Source organism: Nycticebus coucang, chromosome 21 (assembly GCF_027406575.1).
Source record: "Nycticebus coucang isolate mNycCou1 chromosome 21, mNycCou1.pri, whole genome shotgun sequence".
Taxonomy (NCBI): Eukaryota; Metazoa; Chordata; class Mammalia; order Primates; family Lorisidae; genus Nycticebus; species Nycticebus coucang.
Window position 1 is genome coordinate 50,891,681 of NC_069800.1, and position 19,682 is coordinate 50,911,362.

General features: G+C 46.9%; 1 protein-coding gene across 1 annotated transcript; it reads right to left on the reverse strand.

Annotated features, from left to right (window-relative positions):
* Window positions 1-10,756: 10,756 nt before the first annotated feature.
* Window positions 10,757-16,706, reverse strand: FITM2 (fat storage inducing transmembrane protein 2). The gene is made up of 2 exons (XM_053573794.1): window positions 16,446-16,706; window positions 10,757-14,162 (listed from the first exon to the last, which is right to left on the reverse strand). The coding sequence occupies exons 1-2, from the start codon at window positions 16,616-16,618 to the stop codon at window positions 13,547-13,549; spliced, it is 789 nt and encodes a 262-aa protein (XP_053429769.1). The 5' UTR covers window positions 16,619-16,706; the 3' UTR covers window positions 10,757-13,546.
* Window positions 16,707-19,682: the final 2,976 nt, after the last annotated feature.

Here is a 19,682-nt window from a genome sequence, read left to right on the forward strand (position 1 = left end):
CAGGCTCTTCTTGTGGGTGAGACTTTATACTTGTTCCCCTGGTTTGCATTGGTCTGGGGGAAATAAAGGGTGCTGGGGTAGGTCTGAGGAGATGAGACATCCCTTCGCAAGGCAACTGCCTTGAGTGAGGTCATTACGGTGTCTTCCAGCCAGAGAAGAATGGTCTTTTTAGAAGAAGAGTAAGGTGTTTCCACTGTCAAAGGAGGCTGAGGTTGATTTGGAAGTCCCAGGTTGTCAGATTGATCAGAGCTTATCCAAAGGGCTCCCAGCTATTTCTGAATAGCCCCCACAGGTGCCGCTGAAGTAGAGGCACTGCTGTTGCTCCTGAAGATCATGAAACTCCACCGTTGTTGCTGGAAAGGAAAACAGGCTACTCCCCAGCTCCCACTGATGTACTAAAATGCTTTTGATGTTGTTAGAGCCCAGGACCATTTGTAATCACCTTCAGTCATCCACTGCCGCTGACAAAGGCCATTGCTAGAATTGGGGAAAAGAATTAAAATGTCCTCACTTCCACCTCCTGCCCTCTACCACTGTCCCCCATTGGCAAAACACAAAGGGAAGCGAGAGGAATGTACAGGAGAGCATGTGGAGGGGTAAGTGTGAAGGTCAGAGACAACAGACATTGCCCAGTACACTAATCTTTCTGAATTTCCAGTCTCTCACTACAAACACAGAATTAAAAATTCACACCCTTGTGGGTACACACCTGGTGAAAAGAGAACACTCGTACACTGTTGGTGGGAATATAAATTAGTACAACCTTTGATCCTTCAATCCTACCACTGGATTCTACCCAGAGGAAAAGATGAAGTAAACATCACCCTGACACCCAAACAGAAAAAGACCCAAGTAAAAAGGAGAACTTCAGACCAATTTCACTAACGAATATAGATGCAAAAATTGTCAACAAAATCCTAGCCAATAGATTACAGCTTCACATTAAAGTAAATCATGCATCATAATCAAGTAGGTTTCATCCCAGGGATGCAAGGCTGGTTTAACATACACAAGTCCATAAACGTAATTCACCACATCAACAAAAGCAAAAACAAAGACCATATGATTCTCTCAAAAGATGCAAAGAAAGCATTCAATAAAGTTCAGCATCCTTTTCTAATTAGAACATGTAAGAATTTAGGCATAGGTGGCACATTTCTTAAACTGATTGAAGACATCTATGACAAACCCACAGCTAATATTATACTGAATGGTGAAAAACTGAAAGCGTTTCCACTTAGAACTGGAACCAGCCCAGGTTGTCCTCTGTCACCACTACTATTCAACATAGTGCTGGAAGTTATAGCCAATAAATCAGGCAAGAGAAGGAAATGAAGGGTATCCAAATGAGGGAAGAGGAGGTCAAACTCCCTCTTTGCCGATGACATGATTTTATGCTTAGAGAACCCCAAAGACTCAACCACAAGACTCCCGGAAGTAATCAAAAACTACAGAAATGTCTCAGGATATAAAATAAATGTCCAAAAATCAGTAGCCTTTGTATATGCCAATAATAGCCAAGATGAGAAGCTAATCAAGGACAAAATTGTCTTCATAGTAGCTTCAAAAAAAAAAAAAAATGAAATATCTAGGAATAGGGAGGCGCCTGTGGCTCAGTCGGTAAGGCGCCGGCCCCATATACGGAGGGTGGCGGGTTCAAACCCAGCCCCGGCTGAACTGCAACAAAAAAATAGCTGGGCATTGTGGCGGGCACCTGTAGTCCCAGCTACTCGGGAGGCTGAGGCAAGAGAATTGCTTAAGCCCAGGAATTGGAGGTTGCTGTGAGCTGTGTGAGGCCACGGCACTCTACCCAAGGGCGATAAAGTGAGACTCTGTCTCTACAAAAAAAAAAAAAAAGAAATATCTAGGAATACACATAACAAAAGAGGTGAAGGACCTCTACAAAGAGAATTACACAACCCTAAGAAAAGAAATAGCAGAAAATATTAACAAATGGAAGAACACACCATGCTCATGGCTAGGAAGAACCAACATTGTGAAAATGTCTATACTTCCCAAAGCAACCTACAGATTTGGTGCAGTCCCCTTGAAAATAACAACATCATATTGTCAAGATGTGGACAGAAAGGTCAGGGAGTGTTACATTCCTTTTTCAGATGAAGAAATTGAGGCTCCAAGAAATGAAGTAACTCGCCCAAGACCACACATGAAATGGGGGGGCAGAGTGAGATCTGAGCACAGCTCTCTTGACTCTCTGATAATGTTTTGATCATTCACTTCCAAAAAAAAAAAAAAAAACAAGCAGAGTTTGTTGTAACTGGGTAATCAAGCTGAAGCAGCGTGGCAGACTGGGAGTTCCTCTACACAGGAACTTTACCCAAATGCCGAGGATATGGCAGACAAAGGCAGAGAAGGTGCTGCAAAATTTAAACCCACATATACCCACCCGGTGTTATGACCCGTTGGAGATGACACTCGTATCAGCCCCTAGCAAGGCTAAACAGGAGCCATCCTGACCTGATTATTCAAGACCTTTTTATTAGGGGTTTTTGAAAGTGTGCATACACAAAGGCAAAAAGTGAGAAGGTAACAGTTTCATGTTTCAGTTAAACAGGCCGTCCTTTGTTCAAGGAAGTAAGCTATCAGGCTCAAGGACAGAGGTGCACCAAACTACTGAGCAAAGAAACTACTTTCTGTAGGATTGAATGAGGGAAAGTTACAGCCTACAGTTCAGGATGGCCGCAGCTGCAGGGTATCTGCAGGGAAGTTATCAGTTATTTTTTAGCTTTATTTATACCTGTCTCGAAGCTGCTGATCTCTATCTAGACATTTCCCAGACTATTTTCTCACCTACTCTGCTGAACATTCCAACACACCCTCACCATCTTAGACGGCATCACAGTGGAGGGGCTGAGGCCCAGAGCCATTTTCCCAAATGAGTCCTTGGGGACGCCAGCCTACTCTAGCTTTCACCCATGAGAGATAACTGCTTGAGGGCTCCATGATTAGAGCTGGGGAGGACGCAGTGCGTCAGCCCCTTCTACCTGCAGGAGCAGGAGAGGAAGAGCAGTGCGACCCCAGGCTCGGAATCCCTGCAGGAGGACCAGGAGGGCCTTGCACACACTCCTGCAGCACCTGCCCTGGATCAGACTCCTTAAACAGGACCCAATTTCCAGCCCTAGGGAGTCTCCAGCCCGGGCTTAAAGGTAAGGGGAGTTCTGGAAGCAGCGGGGAAGCAATTTTTAGATAAGTGAAGGCTTAGCTTGGACTACTAGGGAAGGGGCCGAATGATCAGCCAGAAGAGGGGAGGTTTGTTTGGTCCCGCTGAGACTCGGAGATGACTGCCCGCAGAAAAGATGGAGAAATCCATCTCAGTTGGGAGCTAAAGAGGGTCGTTCATTGTTAGAAGAGTTTGAAATTCTTCCTACAACCTACAGAAGGACTTGCCCAACTTGCCCACCAAATGCCTAACACGTGGTGGCTCTTCCAAGGGCATGGCGAAGAAGGAGATGGAGCACGGGGGTTTGGGGAATATAGACTCATCAGGGTGTCTCTGAGCTTTTTTAACAAGAGGAAAGAAACACCAGGGGCTAAGAGAGTACACGTTCTGGCGTCTCCCATTAACAAAGTGGTGGCGCAGATGTGCACAGAATCTCTTCCCTGTATTCATTCTTTTTTGCCCTACCTTCAAGTGTGTTTATCTTCAACTGCATGGTCACAACTTGGTCATGGGACGCCCAGCTTTTATGTGACAGTATGAGAAAAAGAAGACAGAAGACCACACGCCCAGCAAACTGGGCCCACATGGCCAAAAGGCCTTAGTTTTCTCATCCCTGAAATGGAGCTGATAATAATAGCTACTGTCTATTGGATACTATGTGTTAGGAAATTTACATAAATTATTTCTAACCTTGAGAAGCACAGATTTTTAGATTTCATTGATGAGGAAACTGAGGTTCAGAGAGTTCAAGCACCCAAGGTATAAGCAGTAGGCTGGATGACTGTTCCTCCCTAACAGGATTACACATTCACAGCCTTTGACCTGAAATTCTGCAACACCTCCCACAGTAGGTCTATTCCCTGTGCAGTTGGTGCCGGGCTTGTCCATGTGACCTTCTTGTCATATCCTTCCTTGTTGGCATGGAAGGATGTGACAGGAGCAGAGGCTTTAAATGTGTATAGTGTGACGAAAGGATGTGGTTGCTGTCACTTTAGTCTGGACAGCAGAGGGAAACAAGGGGAACAGAGCTGAGCCCAGCACAGTGGCCATGCAGCCAGCAGCAGAGCTTGCCAGCTGAGGCCGGCCCTTGGCAGCAGAGCTATACTTGACCTGGGGGCATTTGTTGCTAAGCCAGCGAGCTCTATGGTGGTGTGTTACAAAGCATTATTACAGCAATAGCTGATAAATACAGTGGCAGATGTGTTAGAAGCCAAAGCTCCTTGCTATTTTATCTATGGTCTAAGTTTTGGGGAACTACAAGTGAGAAAACACAGTAAAAAATCTCAGGCACCAAATTAAAATATCAAGAACAAATGCTAGCTATTGATTGTATTCATTGTTGCTTTTTTTTTTTTTTTTTTTTTGAGACAGAGTCTCACTTTGTTGCCCTCGGTAGAGTGCCATGGAGTCACAGCTCACAGAAACCTCCAACTCCGGGCTTAGGCAATTCTTTTGCCTCACTCTCCTGAGTAGCTGGGACTACAGGCACCCACAATGCCTGGCTATTTTTTTTGCAGTTTGGTGGGGGCCGGGTTTGAACCCACCACCCTCGGTATATGGGGCCCGCGCTCTACCCACTGAGCCACAGGCGCCATCATCGTTGCTTTTTAAAATTATGATATGGATGACACTAAGTCATTGCAGGGTTATTGGGGACATTAAGGAGCTATCGTACACAGGCATCTGAGCGAGACATTCAGAAGGCAGAAACAAATGTCTTCAAGCAGCCCTCATATGTGCCCTACATTGTAAAGCTTATATTTTCCAATCCATGATTTTATTAAGCCAAAGATCAGAGAAGCAGAAAGAAAGCATTCCCCTTACTTCATAGTTGAGTAACAAGCTCAGAGAGCCTGAGTGATTTACCCACCTACCTTACAGATGAGGAAACGGAGGCCCACAGATATGAAGGGACTTGTTCAAAGTCACACCGCCAGGGGGTGCGGCAGAGTCAGGATTTGAATTCAGGCAGTCCGTGGCAATCTCCTCACACCTTCGCTTCTCTAAGTGTTTTCTGTCAAAAATCTCTGAGCTGTGACAACGTCAGGGTGTGTTGTGAGAACACTCTGCCTTGGATGCTCAGCACCCCGGTCACTGGTTTCGTGCCCAGCTGGACCGTCAACCCACTGAAGGAAGGGCTGTCGGTCTCTCAGTTAATGCCGCATCCCCGCGGCCCAGCACAGAGCCTGGTACACTTGCTGCTCCTCTCTGCGGTGAGCCGCTGTGAACCCCACCTGGCACTTCAAAACACAGGCTCAGAGCGCTGACTTGGCCGAGGACACACAGCTGTGAGATCCATCAGCACCAGCCCAGGCCTCTCCACCTTCAGACTCCACACCAGACAAAACTTCCTCATTCTTTTTTTTTGTAGAGACAGAGTCTCACGGTACCGCCCTCGGGTAGAGTGCCGTGGCGTCACACAGCTCACAGCAACCTCCAACTCCTGGGCTTACGTGGTTCTCTTGCCTCAGCCTCCCGAGTAGCTGGGACTACAGGCGCCCGCCACAACGCCCGGCTATTTTTTTTGTTGCAGTTTGGCCGGGGCTGGGTTTGAACCCCCCACCCTCGGTATATGGGGCTGGCGCCCTACTCACTGAGCCACAGGCGCCGCCCCAACCTCCTCATTCTTTGCAGTGACTACATTCTGTCACTAAGACAGAGTTACCATAATGTATTTTAACTGCTTGACATTTGAGTCCTTGACAATTTTTCACTCTTACCAACGGCTGTAATAAAATCTTTGCCCATGTTTTTAAGCATTTCCAAAGCTGAAATCGCTAGACTGAAATTACCAGGTCTGCACATTTTAAGTTTGGATACTACAGGAAACTCTGTTACCCAGAACGCAAGCAACTGGCACGTGACCCTCCCCCCAACAAAAAAATCAGAGTTGAAACTTGGTGCGAGGTGCCATCAGGAAGCCCACACTTCCTGTATCACTCCTGTGGCTCCCACAGGTTCTCTGTGTTAATGTGTTACTTCAAGTTAAAAAAATATGGTAATGAAGTTGAAACTATATTGACTGCCATTTAACTCAAACTGTACCCTCCATTTACAAAGCTGTTTTATAATACGGTAAAACTGTGTTACAGTAAGTGAAGTTTGTCATTGTCTTAATTTGCTTTCATTAATGTATTTCAGGATTTTTTTTTTTTTTGTAGAGACAGAGTCCCACCTTATCACCCTCGGTAGAGTGCCGTGGCCTCACACAGCTCACAGCAACCTCCAAATCCTTGGGCTTAGGTGATTCTCTTGACTCAGCCTCCCAAGTAGCTGGGACTACAGGCACCCGCCACAACGCCCGGCTATTTTTTTTTTTTTTTTTTTGTAGAGACAGAGTCTCACTGTACCGCCCTCGGTAGAGTGCCGTGGCGTCACACGGCTCACAGCAACCTCTAACTCTTGGGCTTACGCGATTCTCTTGCCTCAGCCTCCCGAGCAGCTGGGACTACAGGCGCCCGCCACAACGCCTGGCTATTTTTTGGTTGCAGTTTGGCCGGGGCTGGGTTTGAACCCGCCACCCTCGGCATATGGGGCCGGCGCCCTGCTCACTGAGCCACAGGCGCTGCCCAACGCCCGGCTATTTTTTTGTTGCAGTTTGGCTGGGGCTAGGCTTGAACCCGCCACCCTCAGCATACGGGGCCGGCACCCTACCCGCTGAGTCACAGAGGCCGCCCTGTATTTCAGGATTAATATTAAGTCACTATGGAGTTTATGGCATGGTAACATATGGGATATAGAATTATCCTATTTTTATTTATTTATTTTTGCAGTTTTTGGCCATGGCTGGGTTTGAACCCACCACCTCCAACATATGGGGTCAGCGCCCTACTCATTTGAGCCACAGGCACTGCCCAGCTACACCTATTTTTAATAGTAACTCTCAAGCAACCAGAAACTACATTTATCTGGAATCTACCTATCCCCATGGATATGGATAAGGGGGTGATGACTGTATCAGGTCACCATCTAAACAGGTGATACCAATTTACCATCCCCTTGCCCCCTGAGGTACAAGAATACCTGTTTTCTGTATAGTGTGTGTTCAATGTTAACCATCCCACCTCCCTCGGCGCCGAGACTGTATTAGAGGTTTCTAGAACAGTTCTAAGGGTGTCTGAACTGTACAGGATTTCTCTTAACAGAACCTACCTTCTTGACAGCTATTAAAAATATTTTGAGACCCCATCTCTACTAAAAACAGAAAAATTAGCTGGGCGTTGGGGTGGGCACCTATAGTCCCAGCTACTCGGGAGACTGAGGCAAGTGAATTTGAGGTTGCTGTGATCTTGACGCCATGGCCCTCTACCCAGGGCAACAAAGTAAAATTCTGTCTCAAAAATAAAATACAATAAAATAAAACAATATAATGCTTTGATTTCAGAAACTTTTTTTTTTTTTTGTAGAGACAGAGTCTCACTTTACTGCCCTCGGTAGAGTGCTGTGGCACCACACGGCTCACAGCAACCTCCAGCTCTTGAGCTTATGTGATTCTCTTGCCTCAGCCTCCTGAGCAGCTGGGATTACAGGCGCCTGCCACAACGCCCGGCTATTTTTTTGTTGTTGCAGTTTGACCGGGGCTGGGTTTGAACTCACCACCCTCAGCATATGGGGCCGGCGCCCTACTCACTGAGCCACAGGCGCCGCCCCGATTTCAGAAACTTTTTAAAAGATTTTGGCAGTTTATCCCTCTGGGAATTAGGTTCAGTTCTCGTGTCTAGTAAGCCCATGTGAACCCAGGCAATCAGGTCCAAACTAAAGCATAGTGTTGACGCAGGGGGGAAAAAAGGAGGCAGGGAGGTGATCAAATGCTCCCAGAGGTCGGTTCCTCCATCACTCACCAGGAAACCAGCTGCCACCTCAACTCTGAGTGGGAGGTTCTTTTCATGTTGTTTCCAAAAATAAAATCCATAACCAGCTTGGGAAGAACTTTTCCTCAAGCAAAACAGAGAAATAGAATGGAGAAAATTAGAAGAGTTGGTGAGATTATTCAGTCCACCCCCATCATTCATTAGATGAAAAAATTGAGACCCAGGGATGCTGAGTGATTAGGTCAAGGTCACACCAAATAGCAGAAAAGACTGTCAGAATGCAGCTCAAAGCCTGGTATTCTAAGCTAAGTATTTTCGTCTGTTTTGTGCTGCTACAACAGAAGACTGCAGACAGGTAATTTAAAAAGATCAGACTTCTTACAGTGCCAGAGGCTGGGAAACTCTAAATCGAGGAGTGAGCATCTAGCCAGGGCCTTCTTAACTCCATCATCTCATGGCAGAAGGGAAAAGGAAAAGAGATTTTGAGAGGGTCAGCTAGGGTGGGCGGGAGGTTGAACATAGCCTTTATAAGAATACCACTCATGAGGGTGGCACCTGTGGCTCAGTGAGTAGGGCACCAGCCCCATATACTGAGGGTGGCGGGTTCAAACCCAGCCCTGGCCAAGCTGCAGTAAAAAAATAGCTGGGCATTGTGGCGGGCACCTGTAGTCCCAGCTACTCGGGAGGCTGAGGCAAGAGAATCACCTAAACCCAAAAGCTGGAGGTTGCTGTGAGCTGTGATGCCACAGCACTCTACTGAGGGTGACAAAGTAAGACTCTGTCTCTAGGGGAAAAAAAAAAAGAATACCACTCACCATTCCCACAATAACAAACTCATGCCACCAGTAATGACATTAATCTATTTGTAAGGGCAGAGCCCTCATCACCTTTTTTTTTGGTTGCAGTTTTTGGCCCGGGTGGGGTTTGAACCCGCCACCTCCAGTCTATAGGGCTGGCACCCTACTCCTTGAGCCACAGGTGCCACCTGAGCCCTCATCACTTCTTAAAGGTCCTGCCTCTCAACACTGTGGCATTAGCAAGAAGTGTCTTGGATCTGTACTGACAGTCCTTTCAGTCTGTCTTTCCTCCATTCTTAGTTGCTTTTGAAAATGATAGGAAAATCAGGTTTCTTAAAAAAGAATGTCTGTCGGCGCCCTTAGCTCAGTGAGTAGGGCGCCGACCACATACACCAAAGCTGGTGGGTTCGAGCCCAGCCTGGGCCAGCTAAACAACAATAAAAGCCAGGCGTTGTGTTGGGTGCCTGTAGTCCTGGCCACTTGGGAGGCTTAGGCAAGAGAATCGCTTAAGCCCAAGAGTTGGAGGTTGCTGTGAGCTGTGACGCCACAGCACTCTACCAAAGGTGACATAGTGAGACTGTCTCAAAAAAAAAAAAAAAAAGATGTCTAAATAAAAATCAGGGTAACATTTCCACATGCCTTTGCATGTGTTGTTCTTACTGCTCTGGATTCCCATCTCTGCCCAAATGCTTGAACTCCTCATCCTTCAAGACCCCCCCAAATTGTGACTTTCTGTGAAAATATTCTGATTCTCCAGGGCAACTGGTTGTTCCTGCTTTATGTTCCCAGGCCCTGACCTTGCCCCAGCACGCAGAGCACTTTATGGTGGAACTGGTGCTTCTCCACAGAGTAAAAATTCCTCAAGTGCAGACATGTACCAAATGCATCCTTGGAACCTCAGCTCATAGCTTAAGCGACAAAGAGATGGACTTCGGAGCACAAACTCCGTGCAGCGGGGTAGGGACTGTTCTGCCCCAGCTCCGAGCTCACAGCATGAACTCAAGGAGGATTTGTTGCTGCCAAAAGAATCTAAACAGGGAACTTTCACAGTGGGAGGAAATTCTAACCTTGGAGCCATGGAGCTTTCCACAGATACTACCTTGAGGTGCCAAGCAGGTCAAGCTGGCAAATGAGTTCAGTAACTAGTAGGCACAAGTAACTCCCACGTGCACAAGGGCCTCCAGGGCTACAACGCACTTGCAGAGAGACCTCGTCTGAGTGAACTGCTCTTCACTGCTCCTTCCAAGGGGGTTACCTCTTCTTCTGCCAACAGGAATACCCCCAAGTCAGGCTGATCTAGACCTTAGTATTGTAAGACACAAAAGTGTCATGGAGAGAAGGAACTAAGAAATATGTAACTGAATATACACTTACTTTACAGGACTTACAGGAAAACGTGGGCATAACCACAGACACAAAATACCCCGTATGCAATGAGTAACTTCAGAAAGAATTATCTACATTCTTGAAGGGGATTCTGGACTTCATTAAGCACTATTAGAAAGGAACACCCGTTGGTTGCTGTGAGCTGTGTGAGGCCACGGCACTCTACCGAGGGCCATAAAGTGAGACTCTGTCTCTACAAAAAAAAAAAAAAAAAGAAAGGAACACCCGAAACACAGGAATGTGGGATTGCATTACCTCCAGTTTATTTTAATGTGCTTGTTTACACACACGATCTGTGGCAAGAGCCCGTCTCTAAATACAATCTGGTACCCAGACTATGACAGATGCATGTGGAAAATGAGGCTTCAGTGAGTGAGCCTCAACATGGAGAGGCAAAAGCAGCATGCCCATGTTCAGGGATCACAGACCCCCCAAAGTCTCTTGGACAGCACCACACTTTTCAAAACAATCAATACAAGACTATTATTTTGTAAAAGAGGAGACCTAGACTCCAGATGGCACCCAGATGTTAGTTTCTCTGCTTTCCCTAGAGGAGCCAGGAAGTTCTAAAGGCCTTAGTCTATTAAAAAGGTGGCAGAGTGGTTACCACCTGCTAAGCTCATAGATTGGGCATTTTACATATATCATTGCCCTTGATCCTAACAGAATCGTATCTACTGTACAGGTCTGCCATGGTCATAAAGGTATGAGTGGTGCCAAGATATTATGCCAACCCACATCTCACATTTGCCTGAGCCCAGAGTCTTTCACTAACGCCACACTGTCTCTTATAGGGATTGAGAGCCCGCTCCCAAGGAAAAGGCCGATTGCGGAGCTCCAACAGGAGGCTCGGCAATCAACACTTTCCACGTAGCGTTAGTTCAATGCTGAGCTTGAATCAGACCCACATGAGAAGAACATCTGGAGATTTAAAGTGTGACAAAGGACTTCTGGAGACACACTGTGCCTATTCCCTTTTGGTGCTGAACATGAAACTTAGGAGCGATTTCAATCCCTTCAGCAAGCTCCCGCCATCCACCCCACCCTGATTCCCGCCCCCGGTTTGTGGATATAAACTCCACGTGGCAAAAAAAAATCCTCTTGCCGGACCTATCACTTCCTGCCAGTGCATCCAAAGCACCACAGGGACACTTCCAATACCTCATTGTCTGTGCTTCTGTCCCTTCGGATACAACATATCACGCCTCACACTGTTATCAATAAAGTTAACCTGAAGCTCAATGGGATATAAAATATTTTAAATATATCTTTATGTTAAAAAAGGTACCATTGAGACTTACCCTCAACTCCTGACAACCTAAACTTGAGTCAATGCTTATCAGTAATGCTATTATCAGGCTTGACTGAGGAGAGAGGGCCATCAAAGCAGCTATTTATTTATTTATTATTCTGAGACAGAGTCTCACTCTAGTGCCGTGGGTAGAGTGCTGTGGCATCATTAAAGCTCACAGCAACCTCAAACTCCTGGGCTCAAGCAATCCCCTTGCCTCAGTTTTTCTACTTTCAGTAGAAACGGGGTCTTGATCTTCTTGGTTGGTCTCAAACTCCTGAGCTCAAGCAATCTGCCTTGGCCTCCCAGAGTGCTAGGATTACAGGTGTGAGCCACCACACTTGGCCTATCAAAGCAACTTTAAAAATGATTATCCAAACAGCAGGGTTGGTTTAAAAGGCTTAAGGAGATAGTCTGGGAGAGGAGAGGAGCCCTCTCACCGGAGTGTAGAACTATGCCTTTGACCAAGCATGGTGGCTCACGCCTCGAATCTTAACTCTTGGAAAGCAGAGGCAGGTGGATAGCCTGAGCTCACAGGTTTGAGACCAGCCTAAGCCAGAGTGAGACCCTGTCTCTAAAAAGTAGCCAGGACTTGTGGCAGGCGCTTGTAGTCCCAGCTGCTTGGGAGGCTGAAGCAAGAGAATCACTTGAGCCCAAGAGTTTGAGGTTGCTGTAAGCTATGCTGCCACGGTACTCTACCAAGGGCAACAAAGTGAGACTCTGATCCTTCACTCTCACAGCAAAGGCCACAGAATGACAAGGCTGGGAACTGAGGAGTTTTGAAAGAGGAAAGAAAAAGTGAACTGATTTCTAGGCTCGATGAACAGAGCCACCTTTGGTTTGGTCTGGTTGATGAGGCAAGAAGAGGGAGGAACCAAAATCACGCCACCATTTATTAGTAATAAGGAGGATTTTGCAAACGGGTTGGCTTTTTGCCATCAGAGGGAGGCATTTGACTTCACTTCTGAATTATCATAATCTTGTCCAAAAGGTAAAAATGCCCTCAGCCACAGCAGAGTGATCAAGGCACCCAACACAGGACCCCGAAGCACCGTTCAGTCTGTATCACTCTTCTGTGGTCAGGAAAGTTTCAGTGCAAATATGTATTTTGCAAAATTATTTTGACTTAGCTTAAAATTCATGAGGCTTTTATTAAAATGACTGCTTTCTACTTTTATTCTTCACAGAGAAAACAGCCCCATGAGGTGGAATTTAATACTATAAGGTCAGAGTTTGGTTTATAAAAAGTAACTTAGTGTTCTAGAAAAACAAACGAAACAAAACAACAACAACACCACCTTAGAACAATCTACATGTGCCAAAGTGCAGCACTGGAGTTGTCTGTTATTTTCAGGAGTTTTGTCAGCAAAGAACAAATGCCATAGTTGTTATTAAAACCATATAAAGTATTTGCTCAAAATAGAAGAAAATAAAAGATTGCCTTATCGTTCTAAAAACCAACATATAATAACAGACAACAGACAGAAAAGATCATTGTTCATTTCCGTAAGAATCATCCCACAGAGGCAGGCACTGCCCTTTAACGGGCCTGTTTTGTGGCCATTTGTAATAGATAACATTCAAGGAATGAAACAAATACTACAAGAGAGTGTCCTTCAGGAGTTTGGTGTTTCAGACCCTTGCCAGAAATAAATGCTTATGCAAAATTGGTCAGAGAGAAAGGCTGTTAGACAACAGCATTAACAGCCATTAAACTTAAAAGGCAACTTGGATCAGGAAGAAAGTGCAGGAGAATCCTGAGGCCACACCACAGGAGCTTTCCTGATCCTGTCCTTTCCCTGAGCCTTAGCTCTCCCCTCTAGGGACCAAAGCCTTGTTCCAGATTAAGGTCAAGTCTTACCAGGAACAAAAAGTGCCTGACTGAGAGTGGTGGTGATTGTGACACAGATGATGTTGCCAAGAATAGCCTGGGGGCTAAAGCCCCCACTCCCCAGATTTCACCACAACCCAACCCGAACTGCCTGGTAAGCTTCCCCTCTAAAGTAGGATCAATAATTTAGCCAAATAACTAAACAAAAGAAATGATAAAGTTATCACTGTCCTCCCTTTTGTCTCTATTTTATTTCTTGTAACTCTCTTGCTTCAAATTCAAACTAGAGCTCTGGGGAGGAAGTCCTGGGGAAAATGATTTCAGATACCAACACCCATATGTCCCATACCAGCCCAGCAAACCGAACAAGGTGCCAAACACTTTCTGGGACAAGTCGTGGAAATACACAGCTGTGCACAGAAACATCAACACCCAAATGCAAGTCAGGAAGCCCAGGGCGACGACCAGGGTGGTGATGACCGTGTGGAGGCAGTGGCTTCGGTCCATCTTCACCTCATGCAGCACAGACATCTCCTCCACAATCATGAGGGCACAGAAGGTCAGCAAGAAGGAGTGGCCTGAGATGTCAAAGCCGTGCCAAAAGCCTCCTTCCCCGTGGCACTGCTGCTTACTCTGGTACTCCTTTCTGACCCTCTCCAGAGCTGGCGAGTGGTAGCAGCTGCCTGTGTAGTGTTCGATGTTGGAGAAGAGGGCTGTGCAGACATACCAGATGGCCGTGCCCACGAGCAGGGTGCTCAACCGCCTCAGGACCAGGCCTGCTCTGCCTGTCAGGTGGTAGTTGGTGAGGGCAATGAAAGGCAGGAGAAGGCAGAACGTCCAGGCCCAGGCCATTTTGACAAAATACCTGACAGAGGAGGAAAGTGGAAGTGAAGACAGGGAACACGGCAGAGGAGAAACAATGTCATGACTCAGGTTTCTAGCCTGCCAAGGGAGGGAAAATGAGAAAACTCAATCAAAGCTGTAGATCACAACAACTATCACGTTCTTCACTTATTTCACTTCACTTACTAAGCACATCAAATGCATTAACGATTTAATCCTGTAACAATTCTATGAAGTAGGGACTGTTCTGACCCTCATTTTACAGATAAGAAAACTGAGGCATAGAGAAGTGTCATGTCCAAAGTGGACGCGATTAAGGGGTGAAGCTGGGATTCAAATCCAGGGTCTGTGGTCTTAAGCACTATGTTATTTACTCAGGAAAGTATTACTAAATGTCGTGAGTTTTCACACACATTTACTTCCTCATAGAACACTATAGTGACCCTGGGAGGGAGGTCACCCTGTCCCATTTCATAGACAAGGAATCTGAGGCCCAGAACAGTTCAGTACCTTGCTCAGGGTCACGCTCACACAACCAACAAGCACAGTTTAAACCACATTTTGGATGGCCCCAAAGCCTATGCTGTCTCTACCATACCATGGTTTTTTCCTAAATGGTACAAAGTCTTGGAACAAAGAGCTTTACTTCAAGTCAAAAAATTCAGGTTCAAATCCTGACTCTGACTTAACCTGTTACTATACCTTTCCAGGCCTCGGTTTCCTGAACGATTTTTTTTTCTTTTGAGATAGTCTCACTCTGTTGCCCCAGGCTAGAGTGCCCTGGCGTCATAGCCCACAGCAACCTCAAACTCTTAGACTCAAGTGATCCTCAGCCTCCATGAGTAGCTGGGACTACAAGCATGTGCCACTCAATCCAGCTAGTTTGTTCTGTATTTTTTTTTAGTAGAGATGGGGTCTCACTCTTGCTCAGGCTGGTCTTGAACTCCTGAGCTCAAGCAATCCACCCACCTCAGCCTCCCCAGTGCTAGGATTACAGGCATGAGCCACAACACCCAGCCAAACCAGATGATTTTTAAATCATTTCCAGATCCAATGATCTACTAGTTCCCTTACATTAATTAGCACAGAGGTTTGAACAAAACACCAGAATCCATGGCTACCCCCAAACAGCAGGGACTTGTCTGCCAGGCTGCTTGGCTGTGCACTGCTGCTTACTCTGGTAAGCAGCTGCCTTGTCTGCCTCCTGTGCTCATGAAGGGTGGTGACCTGGGGACCAGCTGCAGTAAACACACGGCCCAAGATGTGGGGCCACCACCACTTTCACACTCTATTCTTAGCCCAGCCTCTCACAATGGGTGAGGAAGGAACATCAGCCAGGAACAGAAGGACTCTTTCTTGGGTTCCAGTAGTTTGTCAGGCACCACCCAAGTGCTTGTCACTAAAACATTCACTGGGACTGATAAGGAAGATACTGCCCCAGCCAAGACCTATCAGGCATTTGACCAAGCTGCCTGGGAGAGAAACCAAGTTTTTAAGTAGATAACCAAAGTTGGGCCGAGTTTCAAAAGATGCTGGAGACACTAATTCAGCAGAAAAATTAGGCTCACATCAAAGGACCAGTTTTACCTTTCAGAGTTTCTCTTTTTTACCGCAAGTGTTTCCATGCAATGAACTTTTTTAAAAAAGAAAAGGAGTGGGTGGAATTAAGGAGATGTTTCAAAGAGCCCAGCTGGCAATGCTTTTCTGGGCCACTGCCATGCACTCAGGGTGGCTGAGAAGTCCAAGGACCAAGGAGATCCAGGGGAAAGGTCATAGACTGAGGGTTCCACTCCTCTGTGAGTATCTGGGAGTGGGGGCCTCTCTGTCACAGGTTGGGGCAAAGTTCTCAAAGAGGGGAGGAAATCTTTCACAGATGGTGATGGGATTCTGTCACAAGCTGGGGTTGGGGGAATCTTACACAGGAAGGCACAAGGGAGGTGACATCTGCCAAACAGGGCAGGGGCTAACTCCTAACTCCAAGGGGAGGTGGGGGAGGAAGCGACTAGGCTGGTTTATCTCACACACACACCCCCCACTCCACACCCCTACGAACACACACAGACCTGCTCCCACTGCCTGCCCAGTCAAATTCACGATATCCTATTTGGGTCCGCAAACACGAACTGCAAGTGACACTAACTATTCCAGGATCCCTCAGTCGCGTGCAGGCGCTATTGTCACGACTGGGAGAAGGACTACCCTTGCAATGACTCGTCCACCAAGGCAGCTAGCCCGCAGCTTTTCGGGAAAAGTCGACAGAGGGCCGGCTTGGACGGGGACGGGAGAGGACACGGGGTGCACTCACACGTTGAGGACGTTGCGCTTGTTGCTCAGGTAGCTCTCGGGCAGCGGAGAAAGCTCCTTAAGAAGGGAGCCCCCCAGCATGGAGGCCACCAGCGCCCAGGGCAGGTAGCGCCTCACAGCCGCCCGCACCAGCGTCCCGCGGAGGAACCACGCGCAACGCTCCAGATGCTCCATCCCCGACCTCGTCGGCCACCGTCCTTCTCCCGTGCCCTCTCAGCCACCGTCTTGCCCTTCGCCCGGCTCCCTTTGAGCGCATGCGCGCCACCAGCGGGCCCCACCCCTCGCGAAGCGTCCGCGCGCTCCCCCTCGTGGCCATTTGTGGCCCCTGCAGCGTGCGGGTCTCCAAACTCTTCGCTCCGCCTCTCTTTCTTTCTTTCTTTTTTTTTTTTTTTTTGTAGAGACGGAGTCTCACTTTATCACCAGTGGTATAGTCCTGTAGCGTCACAGCTCACAGCAAACTCCAGCTCTTGGGCTTAGACGGTTCTCTTGCCTCAGCCTCCCAAGTAGCTGGGACTACAGGCGCCCGGCTATTCCGCCTCTCTTTGTGTTCTCGCCCGCCGCCAGGCGACGCGCTCGGGGTACTGCAGGGTGCACTTGGCCTCTGCGTCCGGCCCTGGTCTGCGCTTACTCGAGTATTTGCTAGAGGTTTGGGGAGAATAAATGTAGCCCTGCAGGAATTGGAACAGTGGTCTCCAGCATCAGATAGAGACGTTTCCTCCATTTGAGCCTTAGTTTTCTCATCTGTAAAATGCGGGTGACAAGTGATCAGCCTTTCCCAAGAGGGGTTTATTATGTTGGTCCCGGTATAGGGACATGAAATTTTTCAATTTCTTTCTTTTTTTTTTTTTTGAGACAGAGCCTCAAGCTGTGGCCCTGGAGATGGGAGATGTTAAGGAGATGTTTAACAGAGCATCACAGAGCATCACAACTCACAGCAACCTCCAACTCCTGGGCTCAAGCGATTCTCTTGCCTCTGCCTCCCGAGTAGCTGGGGCTACGGGCGCCGGCCACAACGCCCAGCTATTTTTTGGTTGCAGCCATCATTGCTGTTTGGCGGGCCTGGGCTGGATTCGAACCTGCCAGCTCAGGTCTATGTGGCTGGTGCCTTAGCCGCTTGAGCTACAGGCGCCGAGCCTGAAATGAAATTTAATTAAAAGGTAATTAAATGTAAACTTAAAGTGTTATATTTACTTTCACTTTTAAAACAGCTATGTATATTGAATGAAAATGGGTTAATGGAGATCACACGAGGGTGTCAGTGACTCAAGTTACCCAGTTTATCCCAGAGCAGAACCTCTCACCCACCCTTGTGGCTGGGTGTCTAAAGGAGCATTTCCCAACCTCATCTTATTCCTTTACCCCTATATTAGTTTCCTGTGGCAGCCGTAGCAAATTACCAAGAACTCAGTTTAAAACAACAGAAATTAAATAAATAAATAAATCAGAAATTTGTTCTCACAGTTCTAGAAGTTAGAAGTCCAGAATCGAGGCAGCTGGCTGGTTGGTTCCTTTGGGAGCCTCTGAGGGAGAATCTCTTCCTTCCTGGCTTCTGGTGGCTGCCAGCAGCTCTTGGCATTCCTCGGCCTGTAGTTTTGTAAGGGCAATCTCTGCCCCATCTTGGCTTCTCCCTTCTGTGTCTCTGCCTGGCTGTCTTCTCTCCTGTTATAAGGATACCGGTCATTGAATTTAGGGCACAGCCTAACTCCAGGTTAATCTTGAGATCTTTAATTTAATTACGTCTGCAAAGACTATTTCCAAATAAGGCCACATTCCTAGGTTAGGATGGGGGCATATCTTTTTAGAGGTCATGATTCAACCCATTACAGCCACCTACGCCACTCTTGCTATGTCCATATGCCATCAATTATATTATTTATTTAATACTGTGTCTATCTTTAAACAACACACATTTATAACATATACCTACTGAATAGCTTCCCAAGTAAAATTATCCATGAAACCATGGATTCTGTATGCCAGTTATGTTTCTTCTATTACAAGGAAAGCATTTGTATTAAAATAGTCTTCAGTGCTGGCTGCCTAAAATAATCTCATATTCCTGTACCAAAGATGGCCACCACGCTTTGGGAAACTCTTGTCTGATTTATGCCTAGAGGAGACTGATGTTTAAAATCTTGTGTAGAAAATAAATAGATTAATGAAAATAAAAGTAATAGGCTTGGCACCTGTAGCCCAGTGGGTAGGGCACCGGCCACATACACTGGGGCTGGCAGGTTCGAACCTGGCCCAGGGCCTGCCAAACAACAATGATAACTACAACAACAAAAAAAAAATAGCCAGGCGTTGTGGCGAGCTACTTGAGAGGCTGAGGCAAGAGAATCACTTAAGCCCAAGAGTTTGAGGTTGCTGTGAGCAGTGACACCACTGCAGTGACACCATTCTACCAAAGGTGACATAGTGAGACTCTGTCTTAAAAAAAACAAAAAAGAAAGAAGTAAAAGAAAATAAAAATAATAATTCCTAAAAACTACTTCAAGATTATCTTCATATTTGTAAATTACATTTATCTGATCAGCATTCTTAACTAGCAAGATGTCTCTGGGCATTCCAAAAACTAGCTTTTAGGGCGGCGCCTGTGGCTCAGTGAGCAGGGCGCCGGCCCCATATACCGAGGGTGGTGGGTTCAAACCCAGCCCCGGCCAAACTGCAACAAAAAAATAGCCGGGCATTGTGGCAGGCACCTGTAGTCCCAGCTACTCGGGAGGCTGAGGCAGGAGAATCGCCTAAGCCCAGGAGTTGGAGGTTGCTGTGAGCTGTGTGATGCCACGGCACTATACCAAGGGCAATAAAGGGAAACTCTGTCTCTACGAAAAAAAAAAAGAAAAGAAAAGAAACAAAAACTAGCTTTTAGAAAGAAAATAGAAGCTCGGCGCCTGTGGCTCAAGAGGCTAAGGCGCCAGCCACATACACCTGAGCTAGCAGGTTCGAATCCAGCCCGGGGCCTGCCAAACAACAATGACGGCTGTAACCAAAAAATAGCCGGGCATTGTGGTGGGCGCCTGTAGTTCCAGCTACTTGGGAGGCTGAGGCAAGAGAATCGCTTAAGCCCAGGAGTTGGAGGTTTCTGTGAGCTAAGATGCCATGGCACTCTACCCAGGGTGACAGCTTGAGGCTCTGTCTCAAAAAAAAAAAAAGAAAGAAAGAAAATAGAAAGATGATTATATCAATTTGGCTTTTCATGATTTGGAGTAAAAACTATGCAGCCAGGGGCACCTGT